The sequence below is a fragment of the Theobroma cacao genome, chromosome 5 (genome assembly GCF_000208745.1).
Source record: "Theobroma cacao cultivar B97-61/B2 chromosome 5, Criollo_cocoa_genome_V2, whole genome shotgun sequence".
Lineage (NCBI taxonomy): Eukaryota > Viridiplantae > Streptophyta > Magnoliopsida > Malvales > Malvaceae > Theobroma > Theobroma cacao.
Window position 1 is genome coordinate 1,263,665 of NC_030854.1, and position 27,235 is coordinate 1,290,899.

Below are 27,235 nucleotides of genomic sequence, written 5' to 3' on the forward strand. Positions count from 1 at the left end.
GGCGGCATGCAAACCCTACGAAAAGGATCTCTATAGGTTATAATGAGTAGCATTAAGGAAATAAATAAGTAAAGGCCATCAAATCAATTAAATGCAATTAATTCATATCGAATTTTCAGTTTCAATATTAATAAATACTAGAAATGATCGATTTTTGTTTTATTTAAAATTTATAATTGAATTAATTGAAAAATACCATTATTAAATATATTACACATATATATCATTACTATTTTAAAATATATCTAAAAATAGTTACTATTAAAATCAAAATAATTGATTGAGATAAATTTTAATTTTTTTATAAAAAATTGATTAATTTGATTTTTTGAAATTATAAAATCGAACCGATTAAATTATTGGATTACTGGCCTTGATGACAAGTTTGAAATTGTACATGAAACCCATAAATTACTTGTAAAATTCAGGTTTTTTATTATCTTATCTTAATTGATTTCAAATTTATAAATTAATTATAGCTGATGAATCTTGATTAGTTGGAAACTTTACTTTCTCTCTCTTTTTTCTAGTTGTATGTGAAAGCAACTGTACTTTTTACTTGCAAGCATTTTCTTTCTTTCTTTTCACTTTTTGGATAAGTATAGGGTTTAGGGGAATATAACTTTAATTAATAAAAAAATATAGAAGATAGATTCAATCGTAGAAAAATTAATAATAAAAATGAGGCGTGCACACTTATTCATCATGTTCATAATATGTAGGTAACATGTTTTTCCTTTTGTCTGATGTGAAAAAAAAAAAAAGAAGAGACAAAGAGAAGAAAGTAATTAATAATTTAAGNCTTTAAAACCCTTTTGGGAACACGTGATGGTGCAAAAGGAAGCCAGAAAAAGTTTTAAACCGATATTCTTTGGAGAAGAGAATGCGATAAATTCATCAACTAAAAATAATAAATATAATTTTAATTAATAATAATTAATTTAATTTAAATAAAAATATAAAAATTTAATTAAATTTCATCGTACGTTATAAAAACATAGAAACTTATTTAATTTTTGTTCAAATTTAAAAAAACTCACTTGATTTTCTTATTAATTTTAGGAAATTGGTCCTAACTCCTAAGAAAAAAAGAGTACTTGGTAGTTTTCTAATCAATAATCGGAGTAGTACATATTTATTCTTTTTTTTTTTCCAAAAGGCTCAAATTCTTAATTACAGATAGAGTACCCTCCTACCTCTAGCAAGGGGAAACAGAAATCTAGCATGAAGTGGGCCTTAGGATTTGTGTTTTCCATAAATTAAAAAACCGTCAACCGCTAACGGTTTTAAATTCATTTATTATTTCGGAGGATAGCAATAAATATTCTTTGCCACCAAAATTTGTATTTTTCCCTTTTTAAGGTTCGGTTAATGGTTGTCTACAAACACTAATAATAGTTTAAATATAATTTTAGTGAATATTTTTTACATTTAATGTACTATTTTCATTAATTCTTAAAAAAAATAATACATTAATTAGTATATAATTTAAATATCACCTTAATTAATGTCAATAAATAATGATTAATGTTGCACTCTTGATTTTCTTTATCATCGTAACTATACGAGGAATGATTAAAACGTATCCATACAATGTCATGGATTGAATTAATAATTGGATTTGAAATAAAAAGTAATCAATTTAAAAAAATATATAACATAAAATTAAAGGGTGACAGTCACCATCTCACGTCACCACTTTCGGTTTGTCCATGAACATAAGGTTTGTATTTGATATACTATTAGTGTATATCTCGTTAATAAATAAAAAATTTAAATATTTTAAACATATAAATACTCAAAATTTTAAAAATATTTATTTTAAAAAGGTTTAATTTTTTTTATAAATTTTTAAAAGGATGTTTTATGATTAAGTGATAAAATATAAATATTATAAATCGAGAGTGGATCAAATATAAAAGGGAAAAGGAAAATCATAGTAGCCCAAATATTTTTGAGTCATAATGGTGACATACTTATGGCATGTGGTCGGTTTATGCTGATCCAAGGAACAGGACCCACAAATAACTCCGTTTTCAATTTTATCCAACATTAAAGGGGATCCAGAACGGCTGCCCTAAAGATGGTAGACCCAAGGATCTGGTTGCCAAATGAATGTCTTGCTCTTACTCTAACTATGCATCTCCCCTGTCTTTTTCCTTTCCATCAATTTTTCAATCACAATCTTTAATTCTTAACTAATACTGCCATCACTCATTCATTTGGTAGCGTGTTGTTCCCGACCATTTATAAATTCCCAACTCCATTGGTTAAGTATTGAATTTTTAAAACGAACATTTAATTTAAAATTAATTATTACGATTCCTTTAACTTAATAGACGTAAAATTTTTTTATCATCCACTCTAATACTTCTCAGCACATATACAAACAATGAATTCATCATGTGGCAACATATCAACATATCAGGAAGAGAAAAATAACGAGATGAATAATGTATTATCTTGATATCATGTTGAATTACCATGATATTAGTAGGTGGAGTGGTTTTTATTATATTTATATGTGTAAGATACCCATAACTTGATGGATGTAAAATATCTTTATCATGATTCTAATATTAAGAACCAGTTGGTGTAGTTTATACTCAAATGTATGGAACAAACATGGTACTAGTTGTTAAATAAACCAAAAGGGGAGTATGCAAACATTAGGGAAGAAAAGCAAATGTCACTTTCATGAGCTGATTTGGTGATAATTTGTCAAACATGTTATGTTGAAGGATCATATAATTGAAGCCGTGAGTGGTGGTGGTGGTGGTAGTGAGTGAGTGGAGTCCAGGCAGGGAGGTGGGGACTTTCGGGGTTCTCAATGACAGGGTCTGATAATGAATATGTGTATCCTATCCTAATTTGTTTACGGATTTCATTTAGTGACCCTTAAGCTTGCCTGCATTATTCCCCTCCCTCCTTCCCCTTTCTCCCCTTTTCCTCTTTTTTTTTTTTGCTTTCAAGGCTGGACATGTTACGGTAGGTCACCCTCTATACTCTATACCGAACCATCTCTTACTCACTAGTTAACCTGGTTTATAAGTCCTAAAACTTTGCTGGTATAAGTCTATTCTACATCTAAGTCAAGAGCTGATTCTTTCACACCTATTTGCCTAGCTATAATTATGTTATATCACAATGATAAGCTCTATATGTTGTTGTCTAGTATTCTCCTTATATATGAAACTTTGATTAGTCCAACTCCCTTGACATAAATGAATATATGTATATATGTAGGTCCCAATTCTTCACATGCTTGGAGAGACTTGATGGCGATCGAGGGAGGGTCGGAAGCAAAATAATGGAGCAGCTCAACTCCTAGCATGAACCATGGTTTCCACTTTCCAAGCTAGTCTTAATGGCGTGATCAATGTCAACAAACACCCATCATCGGCAGATTGATCAAACCCAAATCTTAGTAAAATAAAATAAAGATTATGGGATGAAAAGGATAGGGTGGAGATAAGCTTAGTGGGGTTGCAAAAGGAAGGCTACCCTTGAGTCAAACCCAAGTACCATAAAAAAAGAGAAAGGAACCGATCAAACTCAAATCAATCAAAGAAGAGTAGAAGAAGACCCCATGGCCATTTCTTTTTCTTTAATTAAAGGTACATATACATCCTGCTTACGTTTTCTTTACCCTTTTTCCCTTGAATTCTTAGTGGTGGGAAGATCCTGACACCCTTGCTTTTCAGTTTTGCAAGCTCATATCCACAAAATAAAAAAAGGATTGATCTTCCTGATGCTTCCAACAAACACGTTAGGCTGCATATCCAACTTTGAATCGTCATGGACCAAATTGGGGTGAGCAGAAACTGCACATGGGATCTTCTATTAGTAATAAATTTGGCCTCCATGGAAAGTCACTTGATCTTATCACTAATCAAAATAAATTCCTTTTCTTTTTTTCATAGCTCTCTCACATGCGTGTCTGGGATAGGAGAAAAAGAAAGAAAGAAAAGTGAGACAGATGGTGGTCTTGGGGTCTTTTGAGTCAGGGGGCACCGCCCATTGCTTGTAAAAAAGCTAGAGGAGAACGTGGCAGGGAACAATTTCACCTGCCAAATGCCCAACGATAGGTTGTTAGAAGATTTTAGTTGCATGAATGGAACAGTTCATGGATGATCAGAGAGAGTGATCATGCAAGTTTTTTTAAGCCTAACTGTCACCTAATAGAGACAGAAGAAGAAAAGGAAATGTAGAAGGTGGAAGACCCATTTCTCTTCAAAGCCTGACTTCCTTGAACAAGTTCCCCTCTGATAAGCTATCTTGGTTTCCAGCATTGCTTTTTATCAAATGGGAAACACTGTTTTCAGTTTCATCAGTCTTATTTCCCCCAATTCATATTTGTTTCTCCAACTTTAGTATGTCACGGGATGACAATTGGACAAAGATTTTGTCTTGTGATTGAAACAGTGAGGTTCAGCTTCGAGCACTTTCTAAAAGAAAAAGGCAAGAAAAAGAATATGCATACAATCCAATCCACTAAATCCAGAAGCAGTAGCGTAAAAATTCTGAAAGATCTATGTTGTTGGGGGCACTTGGGGTGTGGCAGATTTTGAGGAGAAATGTTGAGCAACAAAGCACCATGGAAATGTATAAAAAACAAAACCAAAAAGGTTGGTTAACAACAAAATGGCCGGTTTAATTGCAGTGACTGGCGCGTGTAGGAGACCAGCTGTATGAGCCTAAACATGTCTGATTACCTGATAATCAATCATTAATGAAAAAAACAATTGACAGCAAAAACAGAGTTGGATACTGGAACCCCTCGAAAGGGTTTTTCCAAGTTGTGGAGAGAGGAGAATATCGAGGAACATGTCACCTTGATTAGCGGGGAGTAATGTGTTTTGTGTCTGAAGCTTGTCGTTTCCCTTTTAATGGTTGGGAGTGTTAACTCTTTGGGGAGAGGGGGGGGATTCTTTTTAAGCCAAAACTTTGACCATCTGTCTCCTCCGTTAGGCATTTGCAGCTACCACTTTGACTAATCCCCCCAAGCACACAATCCTCCAGAACCTCTACCAAACCTGCTGATTTAAGTGGGAAACAGAAGGGGAATCCAGCTTAATTGTTAAAAAGTAAGGTAATTCCCTTTATCCAATTTTTTGATAATAAAATCATCAAAATCTAATGGTGGGGTACATTCCAAATGATGCAAAATGGGGCCAAGGATCAAAGTTTGTTACCGAACCTTGGTACAATCATTAGAACTAATTAATATCAACAAATAGTAATGCCCTCAGTCTACTCAGGTCTACTGCAGATGATAGATAATGACAGTGATAATAATATTATTTTTTTTTACTTTTAAATATTTAGTTCATCGATTAATATATAATTTCTCAATTTAAAAAATAAAATTTATTTTTTTATTTTAAAAATAAAAAATATTACTTTTCCTCAAATTTAGTTACTGTAGATATTTTTTGGGGAGGGGGGAGGCGGGCATTTCTTAGTTTTCAATTGGGCAAAGCTAACTTTAGATTGGTTATTGTGTTTGTTTTTGTTTCCTTCTTTGTTTTGAGCCTTTTCTTCCTGTTGTATATGAAAAAGAGGACGAAATGTTGGTTCCAATTACTTTGGTTTCAAGGCTTGGGTGACCACTTCCTACAGCTGAAGTTCAAACCGAGGACAAGATGAGGCATCTGCCTGATAAAAAACACAACACGATTCAGTCCTTGGGAGCACGCTTGTTGAATTCCCATTAGCACAGGATTTGCATCTTGTTTCAGGGCGATTGTTTAATTAGCCTGGAGGAATGAAGTAGCTCCAGGCATTGCAAAAGCTTCCCCTTCATGGTCAGGAATAACAGCAAGCTGTGGAAGTAGCTTCATCTTTGATGGCCACATCGACAAGAATCTTCACCCAGGGTTTATGACTGATTCACAATAATTCTGTTGATGCACAATTGCAATGGGAGAATGCCACTTTTGGGCTTCATCACGAACATCAGAAGACACCCGAACCATATTTAGAATGCTGGTCTGGGATGGTGAGCACGGCCCATTATCAAAGCAAAACCCTGCATGGGAATACTAGTGTTAAGCAGATCATCGCGTACGAGCCGATCTTTTGCTTTTGGTTTTCTGGCCCAGGGTTCGGGCCGGAGATCTTATACTATGGGCCAAATGCTTGTCCCTCAGCCCCTGGCTCCTAGCCCCTGGCTTCCTGGATCTTTATACAAAACCTGGCAGACACAGAGAGCTGACTGGCAGTTGGGAGCTCCCAAAAAATTAGTTTCGACCAGTTGACTTGGGTCAGATTCTTGATCGTTTGTTTTGATTTTTCCATTCAAGTTCAAATTGATTAGCTTATTACACCCGACTGCTTAATTTGACCACTTCTGCCTCCTCTAATCAAACTTATCTTCATGTCTATAACTATAAGCGTAATGGTTATCAAATACATCACCCACCCCCAACAATACTTTTCCTAGGCCTTGAGGGCTGAGTCTTAAACCAAATCAAATGGCATTATTATTGAGAATAAATTTCACCTACTTGCCTTCTTCCAATGCATCATTGAATACAATGAATTTTTTTATTTTGTTTTTGGATAAGGCATGTGGAGAATGACAACTTTGACAAGGGAAGGTTCGAAGCAGCTTCCTGCCACCCCAAACCTAGACAATCTAATTATCAGGATGCCACCGATCTGCAATAGAATCTTTGCTAGTTTGAGCAAAGATCAATCACAAAACTTCATGTCTTAAAACAACAATTCTATCAGAATTAACTTTTTACAGTCCCTTATCTAGCCTGCTGGCCCTCAACAATCCAAGCAATTTACTGCAGCAGCACAGTTTGAACAAATTTTCAACGTCCATGGGCTTTTCCATCGTTAGTTTCCTTATTGGAATTTGATTTATTAAGCAAGAAGAGTGAACCCTTTTTTCCTTCAGAATTCCCACTGCAACCCCACTTGCAATTCTTTTACGGGCCTGAGTTACAGGGTCATACTCAAACACTATTGGTGTACAGATAAGAGGAATATTTCTATTCATATCTTGATCACATGGAAATCACAGAGGCAACCGTTGAATTCTTGCGTGCAAAAATATTCAACGTAAATAACTAAGAAAAAGAATATCTTCACGCCATCTTCCAATGGACGCCAAGCAAGCTTACTGTCATCATACCATCCATCACAAAGCTTGATTTACACTTTGACGGCCCAGATTAAACCTTTCTCCTTCCCCTTCTCTCTTTTTGTCTTTCTATATAAGGCCTTGCGGCTGCGACCTCCTCATTCTTGAAACCGTCATTCAGCTTTACAGAACCTTTTTTTTTTTGGCTTCTATCATCAACGTGCAGACAGGAAACTTGTTGACTCTTCTTGCGAAGAAAGAAAATGGCGAAAGATAGGAAGATTGGGGTGGCTATGGACTTCTCACCGAGCAGCAAGAACGCTCTACAATGGGCTGTAGATAACTTGGCTGACAAGGGAGACACCCTTTATATCATCCACATCAACGCCAACTCTCTCGATGAGTCTCATAACGCTCTCTGGGCTAAATCCGGTTCTCGTAAGTTTCTTTCTTTTTCTGACATAGATGCAGCTTCTTGTTTTTTCTTTCTTTATATTCTGATCTGATCTAAATCTTGGGTTGTTTTCCGATTCTTGCAGCTCTTATTCCTTTGACAGAGTTTAGAGAGCCTGAGATTATGAAGAAGTACGATGTTAAACCTGATATTGAAGTTCTTGACATGCTTGACACTGCTTCAAGACAAAAAGAGGTTCACTTCTCCCCTTCTTTTTAACCTGTCAAATTAAGTCCTCTTGTTGATCATCATTTTATCTTGTCTGAGGCTGATGTACATGTTTGCGATTGCAGATACACATTGTAACGAAACTGTACTGGGGAGGAGATGCTAGGGAAAAAATTCTTGATGCTGTTGAGGGTCTGAAACTTGACTCTTTGGTCATGGGAAGCAGAGGACTTGGAACCGTTCAAAGGTAAGAAAATGGCCATCTTTTTTTAATGTTCCTTTCATTGCCTCAGTTGTCACTGATGTTTTTTGCATTGGGTTGGTTTGATGGGAAAAACAGGATCATCTTGGGGAGTGTGAGCAACTACGTTATGACACATGCTCCTTGCCCTGTTACCATCGTTAAGGAATCAAGCTCCATGAAGCACTGATAAGTTCATATATTTCGTCTTTCATTTACAAAAAATAATCTGATGAACGGCTGTTCCTTCCGAGTGTATGCTTTGAATCGGCTTGATGTGCTGTTCCTGTCTGGTTGATCATGTTTTCTAAGTAGCTTAAGGAGTTAAAAGGTTGTGTTACCAAATTCTTAAATGTGGTACTTTGTTGTTTAATTTATTCCTTTGGTATTGATTTTGTGTCCCTACAAATGAAATCATAGCCCTTCATGGTGCCGAAAAGCGTGTCAAGACATGGAATTTAATAACAAAAGCTTTTGTCTTTGTCCACATTATGAACTCTCTTTCAAATGTTCAGATACTTTGCTTTCTTTTTTCTACTTTCCCCCATTTTCACATGGGCTGATGGAAAGATCTAGATCCATGAACTTGTGCCACCTGCCACACTGTCTACATTGCCAACCATTTTTGTTTTTTTTTTTTTTTTGTTGTTGTTTGTAATTGACTTACCCTTCATCTAGCATATGATTTTGTCAGCTGTCAAGCTGCTCTGTTTTCTGAATATGGCTTAAATTATGAAAAAAAAAAAAGACATTGAGAAACTCAACAATTAAACGATAATCTATATGTATAAGGTGTTAATTTATGTCTTGACTCGAGAACAAGAACAACAAACGATGAACACAAGACAGATTGCGGTCTTGGAGCATTTGGAGTAAACTAAGATCACGACACAAAACCAGGCGATAGAAACAGGGACAAGCACGCGACAATTACTGGGGGGAAAAAGGAAAAACAGGTTCATTTGGAGGCATTGGTTGGAGCTTGATCCATACCTGCAGCAATGCGAGCTTTAACGAAGGCCAACAGTTTGTCTCTGGGAGGCAGGCTGCCCTTAACAACGCTGCAGCTCACGAACTCGTCGGTCCATTTGAACAACTCGGGAAATTTCTCAGCTGACAGCACCTCCATCCCTGTGGCTTCTTGGATGACCCTGAGCCAGTAGCCAATAAAATTGGCAGCAATGTCAACCATTCCGACTGTATCTCCCCCAAAGAATCTCTTTCCACGCAGCGCACTTTCAAGCGTTTTTAGACACTCGCAAGCTTCTTCCACTACCTTTTCTCGCTCACTTTCTGGGCTCCACCCTGCTTTCCGTAGCACAGGCAAGCACTACATGCACACCACAAAAAGAACTAAAACAGTAAGACCAAAACTGATACATCCTACGGTTTCGAGAGTAGAAATCTTCTGTTCTCATTTAGTGCCCTTGCTTGGTCGTTATATAAGTTAGAATGGGTCAAATTCAACCCAAATATAAGTTTTGCCAGGTGATCAGGCCTATTTCTGAATCTGAGCTGTTTGAAATCTTAAAAAAAGTAGACTCAAAGAGTATTTAAATGATCAAAGTCTTACATTCTCATCGACGAAGTTAGCCCAGAAGCGAGCCATGGCTTTGTCATAAGGATCTTCGGGCAAAATGGGATTGCCCTTCCAAGTTTCCTCGATATATTCAAGTATAACGAGCGACTCAGCAATTGGTTTTCCATTGTGGAGGAGGACAGGAACTTTTTTGTGAACAGGATTGTATTTCAAAAGCAAAGGGCTCTTGTTTTTTAAGACATCCTCCTCTATGTACTCATATTGAACACCTTTCAATTGCAAAGCAAGCTCTACCCTGCGGCTAAAAGGGCTTCCCCAAGCTCCAAAAACCTTCACTTCTTCAGCCATTATGTAACCTTTTTCTTTTTACGTCTTCTGCACTTGGAAGGAGACTTTGGTTTGATGCTACTTATAGAGGTTTTCTTAGGGAGGAAGACAGGCTTGCTGTCATCATCCTTACTTAATCAGTGACGGTCGAGTGAGAGTGAAGTGATTGGAGCATAATGGCAAGTCAAAGGAAAAAAATGCCGAAGAAAGTTCAAATTAAGATGAAGCCTGAGGTAAGAAGGTGCGTTAGCTTGAAAACTAACAAATTGGGCCTTCGGTGCTCTTATTTCTTTGGGATGTTCAAGTCCAACCCGATCTTGAGCCTTGACTGCCAGCCCTTATCAGAACGGTAGAATGCGATAATATAAAGCCTGTTTAATCTGATTTTTAATTTATTTACTTTTTAAAAATAAAAATCAAATCAAATAAGATTTTAAATAAAACTCTTAAGAAAAATAGCTTTTTTTTAAAAAAAATAAAATTAAAAAAAATTTAAAGAAAAGCTCCAAATAGAAGTTTTATCTTCTTTTCTTTTAAAAACATATCAATTTTTCAAAAAGTATCCCTCTCGTTCAATCAATCTCCCTATTCTCTCTCTTTCTGTAAATCACCCTTTTTCAACATAAAATCAATTTTTTTATTTAACTTCTGTTAACTTCATTAATCCTAATATTTTTTACATCTCAATTTTCATATTTTTCTCTTGCCAAATATGAAAAAAATATTTTTTTTTCTTTTCAGAAAACATTTATGTGCTTTTCAAATGGAGCCTAAAATTTTGTTTTAAAATATTGATTAGGTACAACCCATTATTGTGGTAGTTATTAGTTGTGTAAATGTGAATTAATATATAATAATTATAGCATGAATTCTTTCACTCATAACATACTTTTGAACAATTATATTTTCATTCTTTTATTCTTTGAATTTACTAATCAATAAAAAAAGCTAAACTTCACCTACACCCTTCACAGTTTAAATTTTTCTCGCACGATTCTTTTTTCAATTAATATTCCATGAACAATTTTTATTCCTTCAAGAAATTAAGTTATTAATTTTACCTAATAAAATTACAAAATATACTAATTTTGTATTGAAAATATTTAATAATTTGGTGTAAGAACATCAATGATATGATCATTAGCTTGATAGTATGAAAATCTAATCCAACAACTCAATTTTTCAAATTAGTTTTAAGTTAGGGTACAATTTAAATTTGAAATATCTTTTTAGAGATAATGTATAATGGATTAATATTTGATGCACTGATAGTGTATAGTTTTAATACACAGTCAGACCATTGCATCAAATATTTTTCCATACATAATTAGAGGAATAAGTTTATCTACCTTTTGGGCTTACTTGAATGCTTCTATTGATTCAAAATTCAAAAGAGAAATTGGCTTCCAAACATTTAACATTCACTAATGAGTATGTCACCTTTCATATTCAAAGCTCAACACAACCAATTTAGGCTTCCTTTCTTAAATGGGTTTCTTTCCATTCAAAAAAAATTGGGTTTTGGAGCCACAATGCAAAAGAAAATCCTTGAACAAAAAGAAAAAAAAAGAACGTGTTTATTCCCCCCCCTCAAAGGGTTGGGGATGAAGTCCTTTTTGTGTGTGTTTTTCCCTCTAAGTGGGTTTCAAAAATATATTTGGTATCAGCTGTTGGTGGGAGCCTATCCAAAGCAAAGCAAAATCCTTCAGTTGGAGCAACTGCATTATGGCCAAAAGAGACCCCAAAGCCCTGCAAGGAAAGTTAGAACCAAAGTGGGATTATTGGTTAATTATGAGATCTTCACTTCAACTCCAATGTCATTTTCCCAATCACTTTCATTGTTAGTTAATGAGAAAAATGCTTTCATGCCCATCAAACATAGAAATGTGCCTAAAATTGTTATACAATGAGGCTGAATCCATCGTGAACAACGATAATGAGACAAACGATAATCATTAAATAATATTTTATTTATCAAAAATAAAATTTACATCCAAATTCATTTTAAATTCGAAAAGAAGGTATTCAAACGTTAATCGAATCGAATATTAACAATTTCTTGCCTTTCTTCATATTCGATTTTGAATGTTGCGCAAGAGACAAAACATCCCTTTCCCTTATCCTTTGTGTTCTTCACAAATTCACAATGTGGTTGCTATGAGCCGACCATTTTTTCCTCGAAATTTTCAATTATTTTTTTAAAAAGATAATTCTTTTCTATTGCTCGTATATTATGAAATTATATATATATAATAAAATTAAAATAATATTTATAATTCACATTTAATTCAAATAAAACCCAAAAAAGTTAACTCTGTTGGAATTTCTTTTACTACAATTCACATAGTTTTTTTGACCCTTGCAAAAGAAGATTTGACAAGATTTGATTTTTGAGTTTGGAAAAGAAGATTCCAATTTTTCACATCTCGAATGCCAAGAGGATTTGCATGAGTCACAGACAAAAGTGGAGCGTGGCCATCATAAAAGTTACCTTCTTTCCTTTGTTCTAAAAACAAAAAATCCAATTAAATAAAATAATATAATTAATGTATATTACTTATAATTAATGCAATATCTATTAAAGTTCATTAATTATTTTAAAATTAATTTTAAATTAAAATTTTAAAATTAATCCACATCAACCCCAACTCTCTCGATGAGTCTCACAACGCTCTCTGGGCTAAATCCGGTTCTCGTAAGTTTCTTTCTTTTTCTGACATAGATGCAGCTTCTTCTTTTTTCTTTTTTTATATTCTGATCTGATCTAAACCTTGGGTTGTTTTTCGATTCTTGCAGCTCTTATTCCTTTGACAGAGTTTAGAGAGCCTGAGATTATGAAGAAGTACGATGTTAAACCTGATATTGAAGTTCTTGACATGCTTGACACTGCTTCAAGACAAAAAGAGGTTCATTTCTCCCCCTTTTTTTTAACCTTTCAAAATTAAGTCCTCTTGTTGATCATCATTTTATCTTGTCTGAGGCTGATGTACATGTTTGCGATTGCAGATACACATTGTAACGAAACTGTTCTGGGGAGAAGATGCTAGGGAAAAAATTCTTGATGCTATTGAGGATCTGAAACTTGACTCTTTGGTTATGGGAAACAGAGGACTTGGAACCATTCAAAGGTAAGAAAATGACCATCTTTTTTTAATGTTCCTTTCATTGTCTCAGTTGTCACTGGGGTTTTTTGCATTGGGTTGGTTCGGTGGGAAAAACAGGATCATCTTGGGGAGTGTGAGCAACTACATTATGACACATGCTCCTTGCCCTGTTACCATCGTTAACTGTTGAGTTTTAGGTTGACTAAATTTCTAGATCTTATTTAATTAGGATTTTTGTTTGTATACAATATTAAGTAGTTGTATGGTTTTAAACTTCTTTTTCCACATCGAATCCTAGTCATATTCTACTTTGGACTTTTATATTATAAAAGTGGATTTCTAGGCTTTAGAATGGCAAGTAGTGTTTTGAGAGCTCTAGAGAGAGAACACCTTATAACTCTGTTTTTTGCTCTAGGTGGAGCTAAAGTGATTTGGGTGAGTGTTCTTGGAAGATTATTGAGGAAGAGTGTGCAAGAGATCTTGGGTTGTTTTGGGGAACCATAAAAGTCAATTTATTGTACTTTAAATTCTCAATAATAGAAGAACAGTTTCACTCCGTGGACGTAGGCAAGAGGCCGAATCACGTAAATTATGTGTTTTTCTATTTGCTTAATTTCTCTGAATTTTATTTTTGTTGATTCTTGGGCAATTTTCACAACATTAACGAATCAAGCTCCATGAAGCACTGATAAGTTCATATATTTCGTCTTTCATTTACNAGACAAAAGCCGAACCATATAAATTCTTGTATTTTTTTTGTTTGTTTAATTTCTCTAGGTTTTATCCTTGTTTGTTCTTGAGTAATTTTTATAATAAACTGATATCACAACTTCAATTTCAATAAATCTAACTTCAATAAAGATATCAAAAGTTACTAGTTCTACAAATTTCTCAATTGAGAAGTTTGATGGGAAAATTAGCTTTACATAGTAGCATTAAAAAGTGAAAGATCTCCTTGTGCAACAAAGTTTGATGCACCCTTTAGTAAGGAAAGAGAAAGGGTAACAAGATGGCATGAAGGATGTTAAATGGGTAGAGTTGAAGGAAAGGTGTGTTAGCATTATTTGGCTTTGCATTAGAGATAACGTGTTTATCTATGTTATTGATGAGGATTCTGCTATAAGATTATGAGTAAAGTTAGAGAAAATTTACTTAGCAAAAAGTCTTTCTAACAAGTTGCAGCTTAGGCGAAAGTTGTATCGCTTAAAGATGGAGGAGAATGGAGACCTCATGAAGCATATGAATGAATTCGATGAAATCATTGATCAGTTGAAGAAGGTTGATGTCAAGGTGGAGGAAGAGGAAAAGGCACTATTGTTCCTAGCTTCGCTTCCAGACTCCTATGAGGTATTTGTGGAATCTCTTAAATGTGGGATGGATACAATAACGTTAGAACAAGTACAAGCAGCGTTAATATCTCGTGAAGCCCGAAAGAAAAGTAAAGAAGGGGATAAAGATCCAAATGGCTTGACATTAGTAACTGAGGCTAATAGGAGGAAGTCAACTGGTAAGGGATCTAAGGGTGGCAAGTCTAGATCCAACAATGTTCAATGCTTTAAATGCAAAGGGTATGGCATATTAAAAGGGATTGTCCTGCAAAAGGGGATGAAACTAACGAAAACAAAGGTGAGTGTGCTTTCGTTGCTAAAGGTGATGATTGTGATGTCCTTACAATCTCAGAAAATATGGATGCAAATTCTGATTGGTATTTAGATTCTACTTCTGTTACTCACATATGTTATCAAAAAGATTGTTTTGATTTACTTCAAGAAGGGGTGACTGGGAATTTGACTTTGGGTAATAAGTCAATAGTGAAGGTCATGGGTCTTGTAGTGGTGAAAATCAAAATGTTTGATGGGGTTGTGCGCTTTTTGGGTGGTGTGGCCTATGTCCCAAAGATGCGTAAGAATCTAATATCATTGAGCTTGTTAGACTCCAAAGGGTATGGATATTCTGCTTGTGATGGAGTAGTAAAAGTCACACAAGGCGACATGGTCCTGATGAGGGAAAATTTGCATAATGGCTTGTATCATCTAGAATGTGAGGCCTCGAAAGGATGGGAACAGTGCACAAGGGATGGTAGCTACCAGAGTGAGATTTCATTTGTCGAGGAGGTGATGAAAGATTCCCATGGTGTAGATGATGGTGAAAGGATGAAAAATCTTACCAGGAGTGAATTGAAAGGGTCGTCGAGGTCCCTTTCCGAAGTCAATTAGTGCCATTGACTTGACGGCTACACAGCTGCATTGGCCGTTTTGTGGAATCAAGTGTTGGACCATGCTTGATTCGGTATGTGTAGTCGTGGTAATTATAAAGGCCAATGATTTAGAAAGTCTTATGCTTGGAGAGTTGTTCAAGGTGTTGGAAAATAGGTGGAGTTAGGAAGTTGCAATTAGGTGTGACTAGTGGAAGAGGTTTAAGGAGTTTGAATTCAAGTCAAAGGTGGAGATTTGTTGAGTTTTAGGTTGACTAGAATTCTAGATCTTATTTGATTAGGATTTTTGTATGTATATAATATTAAGTAGTTGTATGGTTTTAAACTTCTTATTCCATATCGAATCCTAATCACATTCTACTTTAGACTTTTATACTATAAAAGTGGATTTCTAGGCTTTAGAATAACAAGTAGTGCTTTGAGAGCTCTAGAGAGGGAACATCTTATAACTCTATTTTTTGCTCTAGGTGGAGCGAGAGTGGTTTGAGTGAGTGTTCTTGGGAGGTTATTGAGGAAAAGTGTGCAAGGGATCTTGGGTTGTTTTTGATAACCATAAAGGTCAATTTATTGTACTTTAAATTCTCAATAATAGAAAAACAGTTTCACTCCGTGGACGTAGGCAAGAGGCCGAATCACGTAAATTATGTGTTTTTCTATTTGCTTAATTTCTCTGAATTTTATTTTTGTTGATTCTTGGGCAATTTTCACAACATTAACGAATCAAGCTCCATGAAGCACTGATAAGTTCATATATTTCGTCTTTCATTTACAAAAAATTATCTGATGAATGGCTGTTCCTTCCGAGTGTATGCTTTGAATCGGCTCGATGTGCTGTTCCTGTCTGGTTGATCATGTTTTCTAAGTAGCTTAAGGAGTTAAAAGGTTGTGTTATCAAATTCTTAAAGTGCGGTACTTTGTCGTTTAATTTATTCCTTTGGTATTGATTTTGTTACCCTACAACTGAAATCATTGCCCTTCATGGTGCCGAAAAGCGTGTCAAGACATGGAATTTAATAAGAAAAGCTTTTGTCTTTGTCCACATTATGGACTCTCTCTCAAATGTTCAGATACTTGCTTTTTTTTTTCTACTTTCCCCCATTTTCGCATGGGCTGATGGAAAGATCTAGATCCATGAACTTGCGCCACCTGCCACACCGTCTACATTGCCAACCATTTTCTTATTTTTTTGTTGTTGTTGTTTGTAATTGACTTACCCTTCATCTAGCACATGATTTTGTCAGCTGTCAAGCTGCTCTGTTTTCTGAATATGGCGTACATTATGAAAAAAAAGACATTTGAGAAACTCAACAATTAAATGATAATCTATATGTATAAGGTGTTAATTTATGTCTTGACTCGAAAACAAGAACAACAAACGATGAACACACGACAGACTACGGTCTTGGAACATTTGGAGTAAACTAAGATCACGACACAAAACCAGGTGATAGAAACAGGGACAAGCACGCGACAGTTATTGGGGAGAAAAAGCAAAAACAGGTTCATTTGGAGGCATTGGTTTGAGCTTAATCCATAGTTTCAGCAATGCGAGCTTTGAAGAAGGCCAACAGTTTGTCTCTGGGAGGCAGGCTGCCCTTAACAACGCTGCAGCTCACGAACTCGTCGGTCCATTTGAACAACTCGGGGAATGTCTCAGCTGACAGCAACTCCATCCCTGTGACTTCTTGGATGAGCCTGAGCCAGTAGCCAATAAAGTTGGTAGCAATGTCTACCATTCCGACTTTATCTCCCCCAAAGAATCTCTTTCCACCCAGCGCACTTTCAAGCGTTTTTAGACACTCGCAAGCTTCTTCCACTGGCTTTTCTCGCTCACTCTCTGGGCTCCACCCTGCTTTCCATATCGCAGGCAAGCACTACATGCACACCACAAAAAGAACTAAAACAGTGAGACCAAGCTGATACATCCTAGGGTTTCGAGAATAGAAATCTTCTGATCTCATTTAGTGCCCTTGCTTGGTCGTTATGTAAGTTTGAATGGGTCAAGTTCAACCCAACTATAAGTTTTGCCAGGTGATCAGACCTATTTCTGAATCTGAGCTGTTTGAAATCTTCAAAAAAGTAGACTAAAAGAGTAGTAAATGATCAAAGTCTTACCTTCTCATCGATGAACTTAGCCCAGAAACGAGCCATGGCTCTGTCATAAGGATACTCTGGCAAAATGGGATTGCCCTTCCAAGTCTCCTCAATATATTCAAGTATAACGAGCGACTCAGCAATTGGTTTTCCATTGTGGAGGAGGACAGGAACTTTTTTGTGAACAGGATTGTATTTCAAAAGCAAAGGGCTCTTGTTTTTATGGACATCCTCCTCTATGTACTCATATTGAACACCTTTCAATTGCAAAGCAAGCTCTACCCTGCGGCTAAAAGGGCTTCCCCAAGCTCCAAAAACCTTCACTTCTTCAGCCATTATCTAACTTTTTACCTTTTACGTCTTCTGCATCTGGAAGGAGACTTTGGTTTGATGCTACTTATAGAGGGAGGATTTCCAGCTTGCTTAGGGAGGAAGACAGCCTTGCGTCATCATCCTTATTTAATCAGAGACGGTCCAGTGAGAGCAAAGTGGCTGCAAGCTTGAAGTCAAAAGAAAAAAATATCGAAGAAAGTTCAATTGTGCTACAGTGAATTAAGATAGAGCATGAGGTAAGATGGTGCGTTAGCTTGAAGACTAAAAATTGGGCCTTCGGTGACTCTTATGTCTTGGGATATTGAAGTCCAACCCGATCTTGAGTCTTGACAGCCAGCCCTTATCAGAACTGTAGAATGCAATAATATATGCCTTGATATTAAAAGCAGAAGCCTATTTGGTTTAATTTTCAATTTATCTACTTCTTAAAAATAAAAATAAAATCAAATAAATTTTTAAATAAAATTTTTTAAAAAAAATTTAAAAAAACTTCAAATAGAAACTTTCTCTTCTTTTCTTTTAAAAACATATCAATTTTTTAAAAATTATCTTTATTGTACAATCAATATCCCCCTCCTCTTTCCTTCTTTCTATAAACCATCCTCTTCAACCTAAAATCATAATCTCTATTTTCTTTATCTCTCTCTACAAAGACAACTAGAAAAAAATTGAAGACTCAGTAACGGAATAGTAAAATTTAAGATTTTTTTATCTTTATAAAAATTAACAGAAAAGAAAACTTAAAATTTAAAATTGTATTAAGATGTTATTTAAAGGTTTTTTTCTTTTCTTCACTAAAAAATATAATATTATTATTACTAAACAACTTTGAGAATTGTTTTTTTTTATAAATTTTTTTATTTTTAATATTTGAAATTATATATAAACATGAAACATATTTGTTCCATTTTAATTTATTAAGTGATTAAAGATTGTATGACTACTTGTTATCGTAAATTTTAACCAAAATTAAAACTTATATAATTTATTTTATCAAACAGCTTACTAAATAATTTTAAATTAATTTTAAAAGTTATTATCTTTTATAAAAACTTTATAACTTTTAAGTTAAAAAAAATTAAATCATACAGGCGCTAATTTTATTCTTAGAAGTTGCAAATTGCAGAGAGATTACAGCACACAGAGTGAAGAAAACAGATGCTAGAACAAAAGCATGAGATGATCAAGAAGTATTTTTGCCATAAAATCATCTGGAAAATGGTTGATTTGGGATAGCATTAATCTGTCCATCCATCACCAGATAGCCAGTTTTTCATAAAGGCAATCAGTTTATCTCTAGGAGGCAGGTGTTCCTTGACAGGATTGCAGCTTACAAACTCGTCACACCATTTGATCAACACAGGGCATTTGTCTGCTGTCAGAAACTCTAGTCCTGAAACTTCTTGAATGACCCTAAGCCAAAAGGCGATGAAGTTGGCAGCAATGTCAAGCAGTCCGATTGTCTCTCCTCCAAAGAATCTCTTTCCATTGAGTACACCTTCAAGTGTTTTCAGACACTCTCTTACTTCTTCCAGGGCCTTCTCTCGCTCTTCCCCTGTGCCTAAAAGAGCTTTCCACACTGGAGGCATGCACTAAAACACAAACACACAAGCAAATAAGAAACCAACAATCCAGATTTATCTCCCACTAACCAAATTTAAAAGCAGTGATTCCAATAATTGACAATTGAATCTTACTTCTTACCTTCTCATCTATGAACCTAGCCCAGAAACGGGCCATGGTTCTTTCATGAGGATCTTCAGGCAAAATGGGATTGTCTTTCCAAGTTTCATCAACGTATTCGAGAATAATAAGAGACTCCAGGACTGGTTTTCCATTGTGCAGGAGCACAGGTACTTTCTTGTGAATTGGATTGTATTTCAGAAGCAAAGGACTCTTAAACTTGTCATCAGAGACATTCTCTTCTATGTACTCGAAAGGGATACCTTTCAGTTCCAAAGCAATCTCCACTCTACGGCTAAAAGGGCTTCCCCAAGCACCAAACAGCTTCACTTCTTCAGCCATGGGATGTTGCTTCGCACTTCCTCTGCACTTAAACAGGATTAGTGTATCCTTCACCTCTTGCTTAATCAATGGGGTTGTTAGAAACTTTCAGGCAATGAATATAAAATAAATGTCAACGGAGGCAGGAGTGGTTCTGAATATATAAAACCATAAACTATATGTACTGCTAGCAGAATAAACGCAGGTCATGAATTTTTCCTGTTTAAAATTGGGGCTAAAATAATTCACTGCCATGTAGGGAAGATGGTGGGTTAGCTTCAAGCTGACGTCCTGTCTTCGTGGGTGAGTTGGGAACGTCAGGTCGACCAGGCTTGCTCAAGGCAAACCAGGTTCCCAACTTCCCAACCCGGAGTTCCTTTGGGTTTTGATTTTGATCCTTAAATGGACCTCTTTGGTCCAATCTGTTTGGGCTTTTCGAGATTCTTTGACCGCCTTTTAGTTTGCTCTTATTGGGATTTGCAAGTACCCATCAGAACCTGAATTTTTTTACTTAACTTCTGTTAACTTCATTAATATTCCATGAACAATTTTTGTTCTCGAGAAATTAAGTTATTAATTTTACTTAATAAAATTACAAAATATACTAATTTTGAATTGAAAATATTTAATAATTTCGTGTAAGAATATCAATGATATGATCATCTGAAAATCTAATCCAACAACTTAATATTTTCTGAAAAGCCCATTCATCGTGATATTTAGCAGACTTGGGGGTGTTCTTGGGCTCAAGGGGTTCGTTTTACAGATTATGTTTCTAGTTTCTCATCTTTCAAAGGAGCCCCAAGGCCCCCGGGTACCTTTGAGGTTTCTGCATGCAGGTAAATCTCCTAGTTGCAGGATGACAGAAGAAAGGAAAATAGAAACACCCACGCCCACTGCTATGAACAATCTGGACAGCCAGGGGGCTTTGAACCACTGAAATATCACATACTTGTATGGCATTTTTAGTAACCCCTCCTCTATACAAAATCAATAACCTCTCTCAACAATTTAATAACTTTTCAAGTTCTTCGTCAATAACCTTCTGTGTAAAATTATCATGATAATAACAATTGAGACATATAGCAACAGCTTTCACAAATGTTTTTTTTTTCTTGCAATGCTCATCTATTATTTAATAACCTCAACAAGTACTTTTCAATCAAAATAAGGATAAATTAAGATTAACTAATGTTGATATTGATAGGATTGAAATCCCCCAATTTGCCTGATGGGCTGTATCAGCAGATACGCCTTCCTAGTAACCAATAAAGATGGGGTAGTTGATTGATTGTAAGCTGATTACACGTTTCCCACAAAAAGGCAGCTTGATTGGACACAAGCACTCTGTTCCGTTGTAGTTGGCAATGCAGTTCAAGAACATAGTGGCCTGAAGTGGCTAAATGGTATGCTCTTGAAGGTTGTGCACTGTCGTTGAGGTGATTACAGATGTCGGAACTACACAAAGGGAAACGATAATTTTACTGCCGACACCTAACTTTGATTGGACTAAACAAGAACTAGATAACGCTCGCACATCTTTCTTAAAGCAAAGTGCTACAATAATAAAATTGTCTCTTCTTCCTAGTGCCAGCTCCATTACCATTAGTGGGCAGGAGGTGCAATTCTTTTTTAGCTAAAAGTTACAGTATAAATACCCACTCAGACGAGGGGTTTGCTGCAAGAAGGATTGTTGCATTGGTGAGAAAGAGAAATGGCAGCCGCATTGAAATTGGTCTGTCTTCTGGGATTGATTGTGCTTGTCAGCATTGTGGGGCTAGAAAGGGTTGATGCAGCAGGGGAATGTGGGAAATCATCTCCTGATAACGAGGCAATAAAGCTAGCCCCATGTGCTGAAGCAGCACAAGACCAGAACGCTGCTGTCTCGGCCAGTTGCTGCGACCAGGTGAGGAAAATAGGCCGAAGCCCAAGCTGTCTCTGTGCCGTTATGCTCTCTAACACTGCTAAAGCATCCGGAATCAAGCCTGAGATTGCCATAACAATCCCAAAACGCTGCAACATAGCCAACCGTCCAGTCGGTTACAAGTGTGGACGTAAGTCATGATTTCATTACTCCATCTTTGCTTTAAAATTTTGTTCGTTTTTCTTTAACATCATCGCTTCTTCCTAACATATATTATAACTGCTTGTTTTGCAGCGTATACGCTTCCTTGAAGGGAAGATTTGTGGACTCAAGACTGCTTGCTGGAGCTCACTTGTTCTAGTGGTGACTATGTAGCTTAAGCTTGCCCTTTGTACGAATAAATGCTTGCACCTTGTTTATATCTACCTTGAACAATAATACAAATTGAACGTTTCTTCTTTTTTATTAGGTTTTACTTGCGTTACCCTTTGAATCTCAGTTCAGAACACCAACAGAGAAGCAACAAAACTGATTCCAAAGGCATGATTAGTTTGCCATTGGAGACAGCCATTGATCATGAAACATCAAAATCATCGAAAATCCTAATCAACTTTGATAAACATGTGGTTGCAGAGTACTTGTCCTGACCCAATGTCAGTCTCCTCTAACGACCAGAACTTCTTAAACGACCATTTTAAAGCATTTGTCCCACCAACTGATAGGATAGAGACTGCTTTAATCTGTGGGTCGCAATTTTGGGAGGGAAAAACCTGGACTAAAGAGTAAACATCTTTTAGGGTCAGATAGGAAATAGACAGGACAGTTCGGAGACAAAACTGTGGGACTTTTGCAAGAAAATTGTGGTAGCTGGGCCACACCCAATTGAAGGTTGCTTTAACTGTTTATGGTGCGTGGCATCCTTTTGGGCAATCTTAGTCATGAGGTGGTAAAGTGGAGCTTTCAGGTATCTCAAACGACAAAGAAAACCTGACGAGGACAAAACAAATATGTTCTGTCAGATTCATTTTTTTGACCTATTTATAGCTACCTAAAGGTTAGAGTTTTCCAATTTGGTACAAGACAAATAATCATTCAAACCTCCTGGTGAAAACTTGGTTTTATTTTATGTTCTTGGCATTGCGAATCAAGAGACAAAAGCAGCTAATCTAAGCAGAGGAAAATTTTTCTTTAACCTTCCTTTCATGGGAGTTCCATGTCAGGGACAAGAGACAAGATAAAGATTATCCAACAAAGTGATTAACATTCAATAAGTGGGAAAAGAGACATGGAGGAAGCTTTTACTTTATCATGAAGCATCCCATAGTCACAAGTTTTCTTCCAAATTCAAAATTAGGTAAAACAGTTACCAAAAAGCTCATAATAACCAAATTCCATCCTCTTGTTATAGGCAAAATGATGACAAAAAGCAGAGTTCAGCCATCAATAACAGATAGTCTACCAGAAGTTTGTAATTCATCATAACATATCAAAGTCACTTAAGCAGATATCCTTTACAGAAAAAAAGAGCAAGTCTCATCACCTCCTTTTACAGTGAAGAAGGAAGACCACATAGCTATATTTGCTTGGCTGGAGAAACAAATAACGGCCAGCTGTCTGCAGCGTCTGACTACTATAACTACCTCCAACATAACAAGAGATAGATTAAACCGCTATGTATCTTCCTATGTACCTTGTTAAGGATAAAGTCAAGAAAAAGATGCAAAGAAAAAAAGGGAATATCATGAGTCATACATAAGTAACTCACACGCCATTTATACTTATTTTCTGTTTTTTGCCCGTGTATCTTGGCTTCTTGTAATGGTGAAAGAGAGAAGGAGAGTCGTAGGATGGGATATTAATTGATCGATCAAACATAAAGAAAAATAATAAAAGGAAAGCAGCTTGAGCATGGAGTCTATTCATTGCATTGGTTAGATCATAGAATTCACGACAGAACTATATTATTTGATCATCTAGAAACAAAGTTTTAGACATTAAATTACTTTACTTTTACAGGTATATCTTAGAATTTGATTCTAGCAATCAAGTAATTGGCCAAATACTTCAAACTGGACCAAGGTGACAAAATACCGTTAAAGATCAGTTCACTAGTAGTAATGGAAGACAAATCCAAGCTAGGTCTAACACTCCGGACGACTGATACTCAAAGAGAACTTGTGAAGGTTTTGTTCAGATCTTAAAGGTCTTGGCAATTAAGTTATTATTGGCAAAGAAGAACAGATTTAATGCAGAACCAAGAAGAAGATCCATATAATTCCAGTGAACATCTGACCAAAAGTACCTTAATAAGTTTGCGGATTAGCGAGTGAACTTTTAGTAATAGAGAGACCCTGCAAAAAAGGAAATGTACAATTAACAAAGATGGCAACCTTACAGTTAAAAAGTTATCCACTATGCTCCTCATTACTATAGGCTTATACCACATCAGACAGTCATACTGTCGTACCTAACAAACAAAATATTGGCCGGACGTTGCAACAAAATATGCCCACAGCCACAGGGTGTGGGCAGTTGCTCCCAATCCTAACGTCCCTTTACTTATATTATAAAAACTAGTTAAAATTCTAGTATTATTTTTCTATATTTTGTCCCCACTTGAAATTGAAAAATAAAATAAAATGTGTGTAGCATCTTTATCAATATTGAAAAGGAGAAAGGTATAATTACAACAAAAACAAATGATTTATTTTGCAAAATAATAAAGTATATTATATAAATATAGGATTTTATGATTAATTTACTTATTGATATAAGTTCCACTAAAATTTTAAAATATTCAAGTGATTAATTGGTTTCTTTATATCTTTTGTAGTTTGTCATTATGGTAAAGTATTTTTTTCATTTGAATTTTTTTTCTACGGATAAATTAATTTGGTATATGTAGAGAAATGCCAAATAATACTTTGAAAAAAAATATATTTACTTTGAAGGAGAATTCATAAGGGAATGATTATTTGGTTATGTAGGTATAAAAAAAAAAGTTTTGCAGTATTGATAATTAAAAAAAATTTAAAACACTTCCAAATTATAAAAAGATAATTATAATAATATGTTATCATAAAATAAAAAATTGAAAACAAAGTGTTTTTTGTTGCACTTTAAATAATAATAATAATAGAATACAATATAGTATAATAAAAAATAAAATTGGCTGCATAGAAGGAAAATTTTGGATTCGTGAGCTTGAAGCAATCGGAATCAAATATATAGAGTGGAAGAAGTACGATAATTTATTGCATGAGTTCAACTGACAAACAATAAATTTGAAAGATGATATTGAATTTAATAGACGTATAAGATATAGAGAGAAAGAGAGAGAGAGAGATCTTGTTTAATTTATTTATTTTTCTTTTATAACCTTACATATTATACCATTCATGCTATATTTCCTATCAAATTAGTATAGGAATCAAATGGGAAAACCGTTTTTTGAGTTATCATGGTCAGTTTTATTTATTTAGTAATGAAATTATGGCAAAGAGTTAAGGATAAACATCACATTAAATGCAAAGATAAAATAAGCAAATTAGTCAATGGAAACAAAGATAGGGAAACCAATCTTTGACAAATCCAACCCTCGTAGCTGATTAAATTTCTTGCTGATTATGAGAAGATTCTTACCATGAAATGCTACTGTTTCCAAACACAAAGAAAGAACAAAAACTGGGAAAGATTATTAAGTAGTTTCCAAGGTAGGTACTTGAGCTGATATTGCTGGAATGATAAGTACATCAGAATCAACCCCATGGGTCCAAACTGTAATTGCGACACATCAAGCTTTGATGCACCTGACAAATCGATTGGGCTCAAAACCAGGAACACCAGGGGGGCCAAATGGATCAAAACGTGCACCAGGAGGAACACCCCTGTTTCAAACAATCCAATCCAAAATAAAATCTCCAGTATAATGTAAGCAGAACACACACAAAGAGAGAGAGAGAGAGAGAGAGAGAGCTAACGGTTGTGCTCCAGTGAAACCAGGCTCTCCACCAACTCCACCCAACCAACGAGGATCATTTGGTCCTGCCTCCACATTATAAGATATAATTAAGTCACAGAACTATGCATGCAATTCACCAACAGTACAAGACATATGTTACGAACCTAGAAGCATGCTACCACCACCAACATCACCCCTGAAAGCCATTTAACAAATAAAAACACACTCAAGTCAAAAACTAAATCAAACAGTCCACAATACAACACTGATTTGGGACTGAATATACCTGGTAGGATACATTCCAGCACCAGGCCCAGGAACCCGATCACTGCCACCCATAGGATTAACTGGAGGAACAACTAACCTGTAAAGCAAAACTTATAATTTTGATGAGCGCATGAGCTATTTGGAAGGAAGATAATGGAGATATGCGGACAAGTGATTAGAACCATACGTGTGGAAAAGTTCATTGAACTGAAAAAAAAAAAAAAATCTACCCTCTCATACTAAATGTATGCATTTTTACTCCTTTTTTTTTCTTCCTTTCTTTCCCTCTCATAATACCTTTTTAAAATTCAGAAGCATTTATAAGACATGTTCAATCTTATTTAAAATATTATATAACAGTTACTATCATAGCAATCACTGATTGGGAGTTCCAATATAATGCACAAATAAGTGGTCCTGGAAAGGACTTGAGCCAAATTACGAAAGTTTCTTTTGAGCCTTGCCTAAATTGGGAAATCTTACATGTATGTAAGCATTGTCGAGAGACCACATAATTCCTAGAATTCTAAAACTACAAGTTGGTTAACAGATATCATCTCAGCTTGGTTACCCATATGAACATAAGTTTAACCTCAGTAATTAAGTTTTGACAAATAAATAGGAGACCAATACATGATTGTGATTTGTTGCATCAATCACAAATGTACCATAAGTTTCATATTTGTAAGGTTATCAAGTAGAAAACTGCAGTTCACGAAGAGATAGAAAAATATCAATAAAGACCCAAATGACCAAACAAACCCCATTAATATCTAAATAAAATTAAAAAAAATTTTAAAAATTCTAAATAAAAACACATTAATTTAAAATTAAAAAAAAATTAAAAATTCTAAATAAAAACTTTCTCTTCTCTCTTTTAAAAACACATTAATTTTTTAAAAAATATATCTCCCATTCAATCAATATCCCTCTCTTCTCATCCTTTTTCTGTAAACCATCCTTCTCCGACACAAAATCGTGATCTCTTTCTTTTCCATCTCTCTACAAAGATTACTAGAAAAAAATTAAAGACTCAGTAACGAAATAGTAAAATTTAATATTTTTTTATTTTTATAAAAATTAAAAGAAAAAAATCTAAAATTTAAAATTATATTCAAATATTATTTAAAGATTTTATCTCTTCTTCACTAAAAAATATAATATTATTATTATTGTACAACTTTGAGAGTTGTTTCAAATTTTTATGAATTTATTTGATTTTTAACATTTGAAATGTATATAAACAATAAATACACTTGTTCCGTTTTGATTTATTAAGCGATTGAAGATAGCATGAATACTGTTATTATAAATTTTAATCAAAATTAAAACTTATATAATTTATTTTATCAAACAACCTACTAAATAATTTTAACTTAATTTTAAAAGTTATTATTTTTCGTAAAAACTTCATAACTTTTAAGTTAAAAAAATTAAGTTAAACAGGCTCTAATTTTATTCTTAGAAGTTGCAAATTCCATAGAGATTACACCACACAGAGTGAAGAAAACAGATGCTAGAGCAAAAGCATGAGATGATCAAGAACTATTTTTGCCATAAAATCATC

The 27,235-nt window shown here is 35.0% G+C and overlaps 7 protein-coding genes across 7 annotated transcripts; 3 read left to right on the forward strand and 4 right to left on the reverse strand.

Annotated features, from left to right (window-relative positions):
* On the forward strand, positions 7,063-8,448 carry LOC18597651 (universal stress protein PHOS32). Its single transcript, XM_007026799.2, has 4 exons — positions 7,063-7,534; positions 7,636-7,745; positions 7,844-7,965; positions 8,059-8,448. The coding sequence occupies exons 1-4, from the start codon at positions 7,360-7,362 to the stop codon at positions 8,147-8,149; spliced, it is 498 nt and encodes a 165-aa protein (XP_007026861.2). The 5' UTR covers positions 7,063-7,359; the 3' UTR covers positions 8,150-8,448.
* Positions 8,711-9,897, reverse strand: LOC18597652 (glutathione S-transferase U8). The gene is made up of 2 exons (XM_007026801.2): positions 9,533-9,897; positions 8,711-9,289 (listed from the first exon to the last, which is right to left on the reverse strand). Exons 1-2 carry the CDS (start codon positions 9,845-9,847, stop codon positions 8,918-8,920), a joined length of 687 nt encoding a protein of 228 aa, XP_007026863.2. The 5' UTR covers positions 9,848-9,897; the 3' UTR covers positions 8,711-8,917.
* On the forward strand, positions 12,455-13,120 carry LOC18597653 (putative universal stress protein SH1215; the record flags this gene model as incomplete). Its single annotated transcript, XM_018120874.1, has 4 exons — positions 12,455-12,521; positions 12,623-12,732; positions 12,833-12,954; positions 13,048-13,120. Coding segments are annotated over 4 exons (372 nt in total), but the record flags the coding sequence as incomplete, so codon positions are not given.
* Positions 16,447-17,737, reverse strand: LOC18597654 (glutathione S-transferase U8). Its single transcript, XM_007026803.2, has 2 exons — positions 17,261-17,737; positions 16,447-17,019 (listed from the first exon to the last, which is right to left on the reverse strand). Exons 1-2 carry the CDS (start codon positions 17,573-17,575, stop codon positions 16,672-16,674), a joined length of 663 nt encoding a protein of 220 aa, XP_007026865.2. The 5' UTR covers positions 17,576-17,737; the 3' UTR covers positions 16,447-16,671.
* LOC18597655 (glutathione S-transferase U8) lies at positions 18,756-19,799 on the reverse strand. Its single transcript, XM_007026804.2, has 2 exons — positions 19,277-19,799; positions 18,756-19,164 (listed from the first exon to the last, which is right to left on the reverse strand). The coding sequence occupies exons 1-2, from the start codon at positions 19,595-19,597 to the stop codon at positions 18,811-18,813; spliced, it is 675 nt and encodes a 224-aa protein (XP_007026866.1). The 5' UTR covers positions 19,598-19,799; the 3' UTR covers positions 18,756-18,810.
* Positions 21,126-21,905, forward strand: LOC18597656 (putative lipid-transfer protein DIR1). Its single transcript, XM_007026805.2, has 2 exons — positions 21,126-21,630; positions 21,735-21,905. The coding sequence occupies exons 1-2, from the start codon at positions 21,291-21,293 to the stop codon at positions 21,749-21,751; spliced, it is 357 nt and encodes a 118-aa protein (XP_007026867.2). The 5' UTR covers positions 21,126-21,290; the 3' UTR covers positions 21,752-21,905.
* LOC18597657 (probable proteasome inhibitor) lies at positions 22,727-25,884 on the reverse strand. The gene is made up of 6 exons (XM_018121194.1): positions 25,856-25,884; positions 25,688-25,765; positions 25,566-25,597; positions 25,421-25,484; positions 25,083-25,327; positions 22,727-23,791 (listed from the first exon to the last, which is right to left on the reverse strand). Exons 2-5 carry the CDS (start codon positions 25,738-25,740, stop codon positions 25,234-25,236), a joined length of 243 nt encoding a protein of 80 aa, XP_017976683.1. The 5' UTR covers positions 25,741-25,765; positions 25,856-25,884; the 3' UTR covers positions 22,727-23,791; positions 25,083-25,233.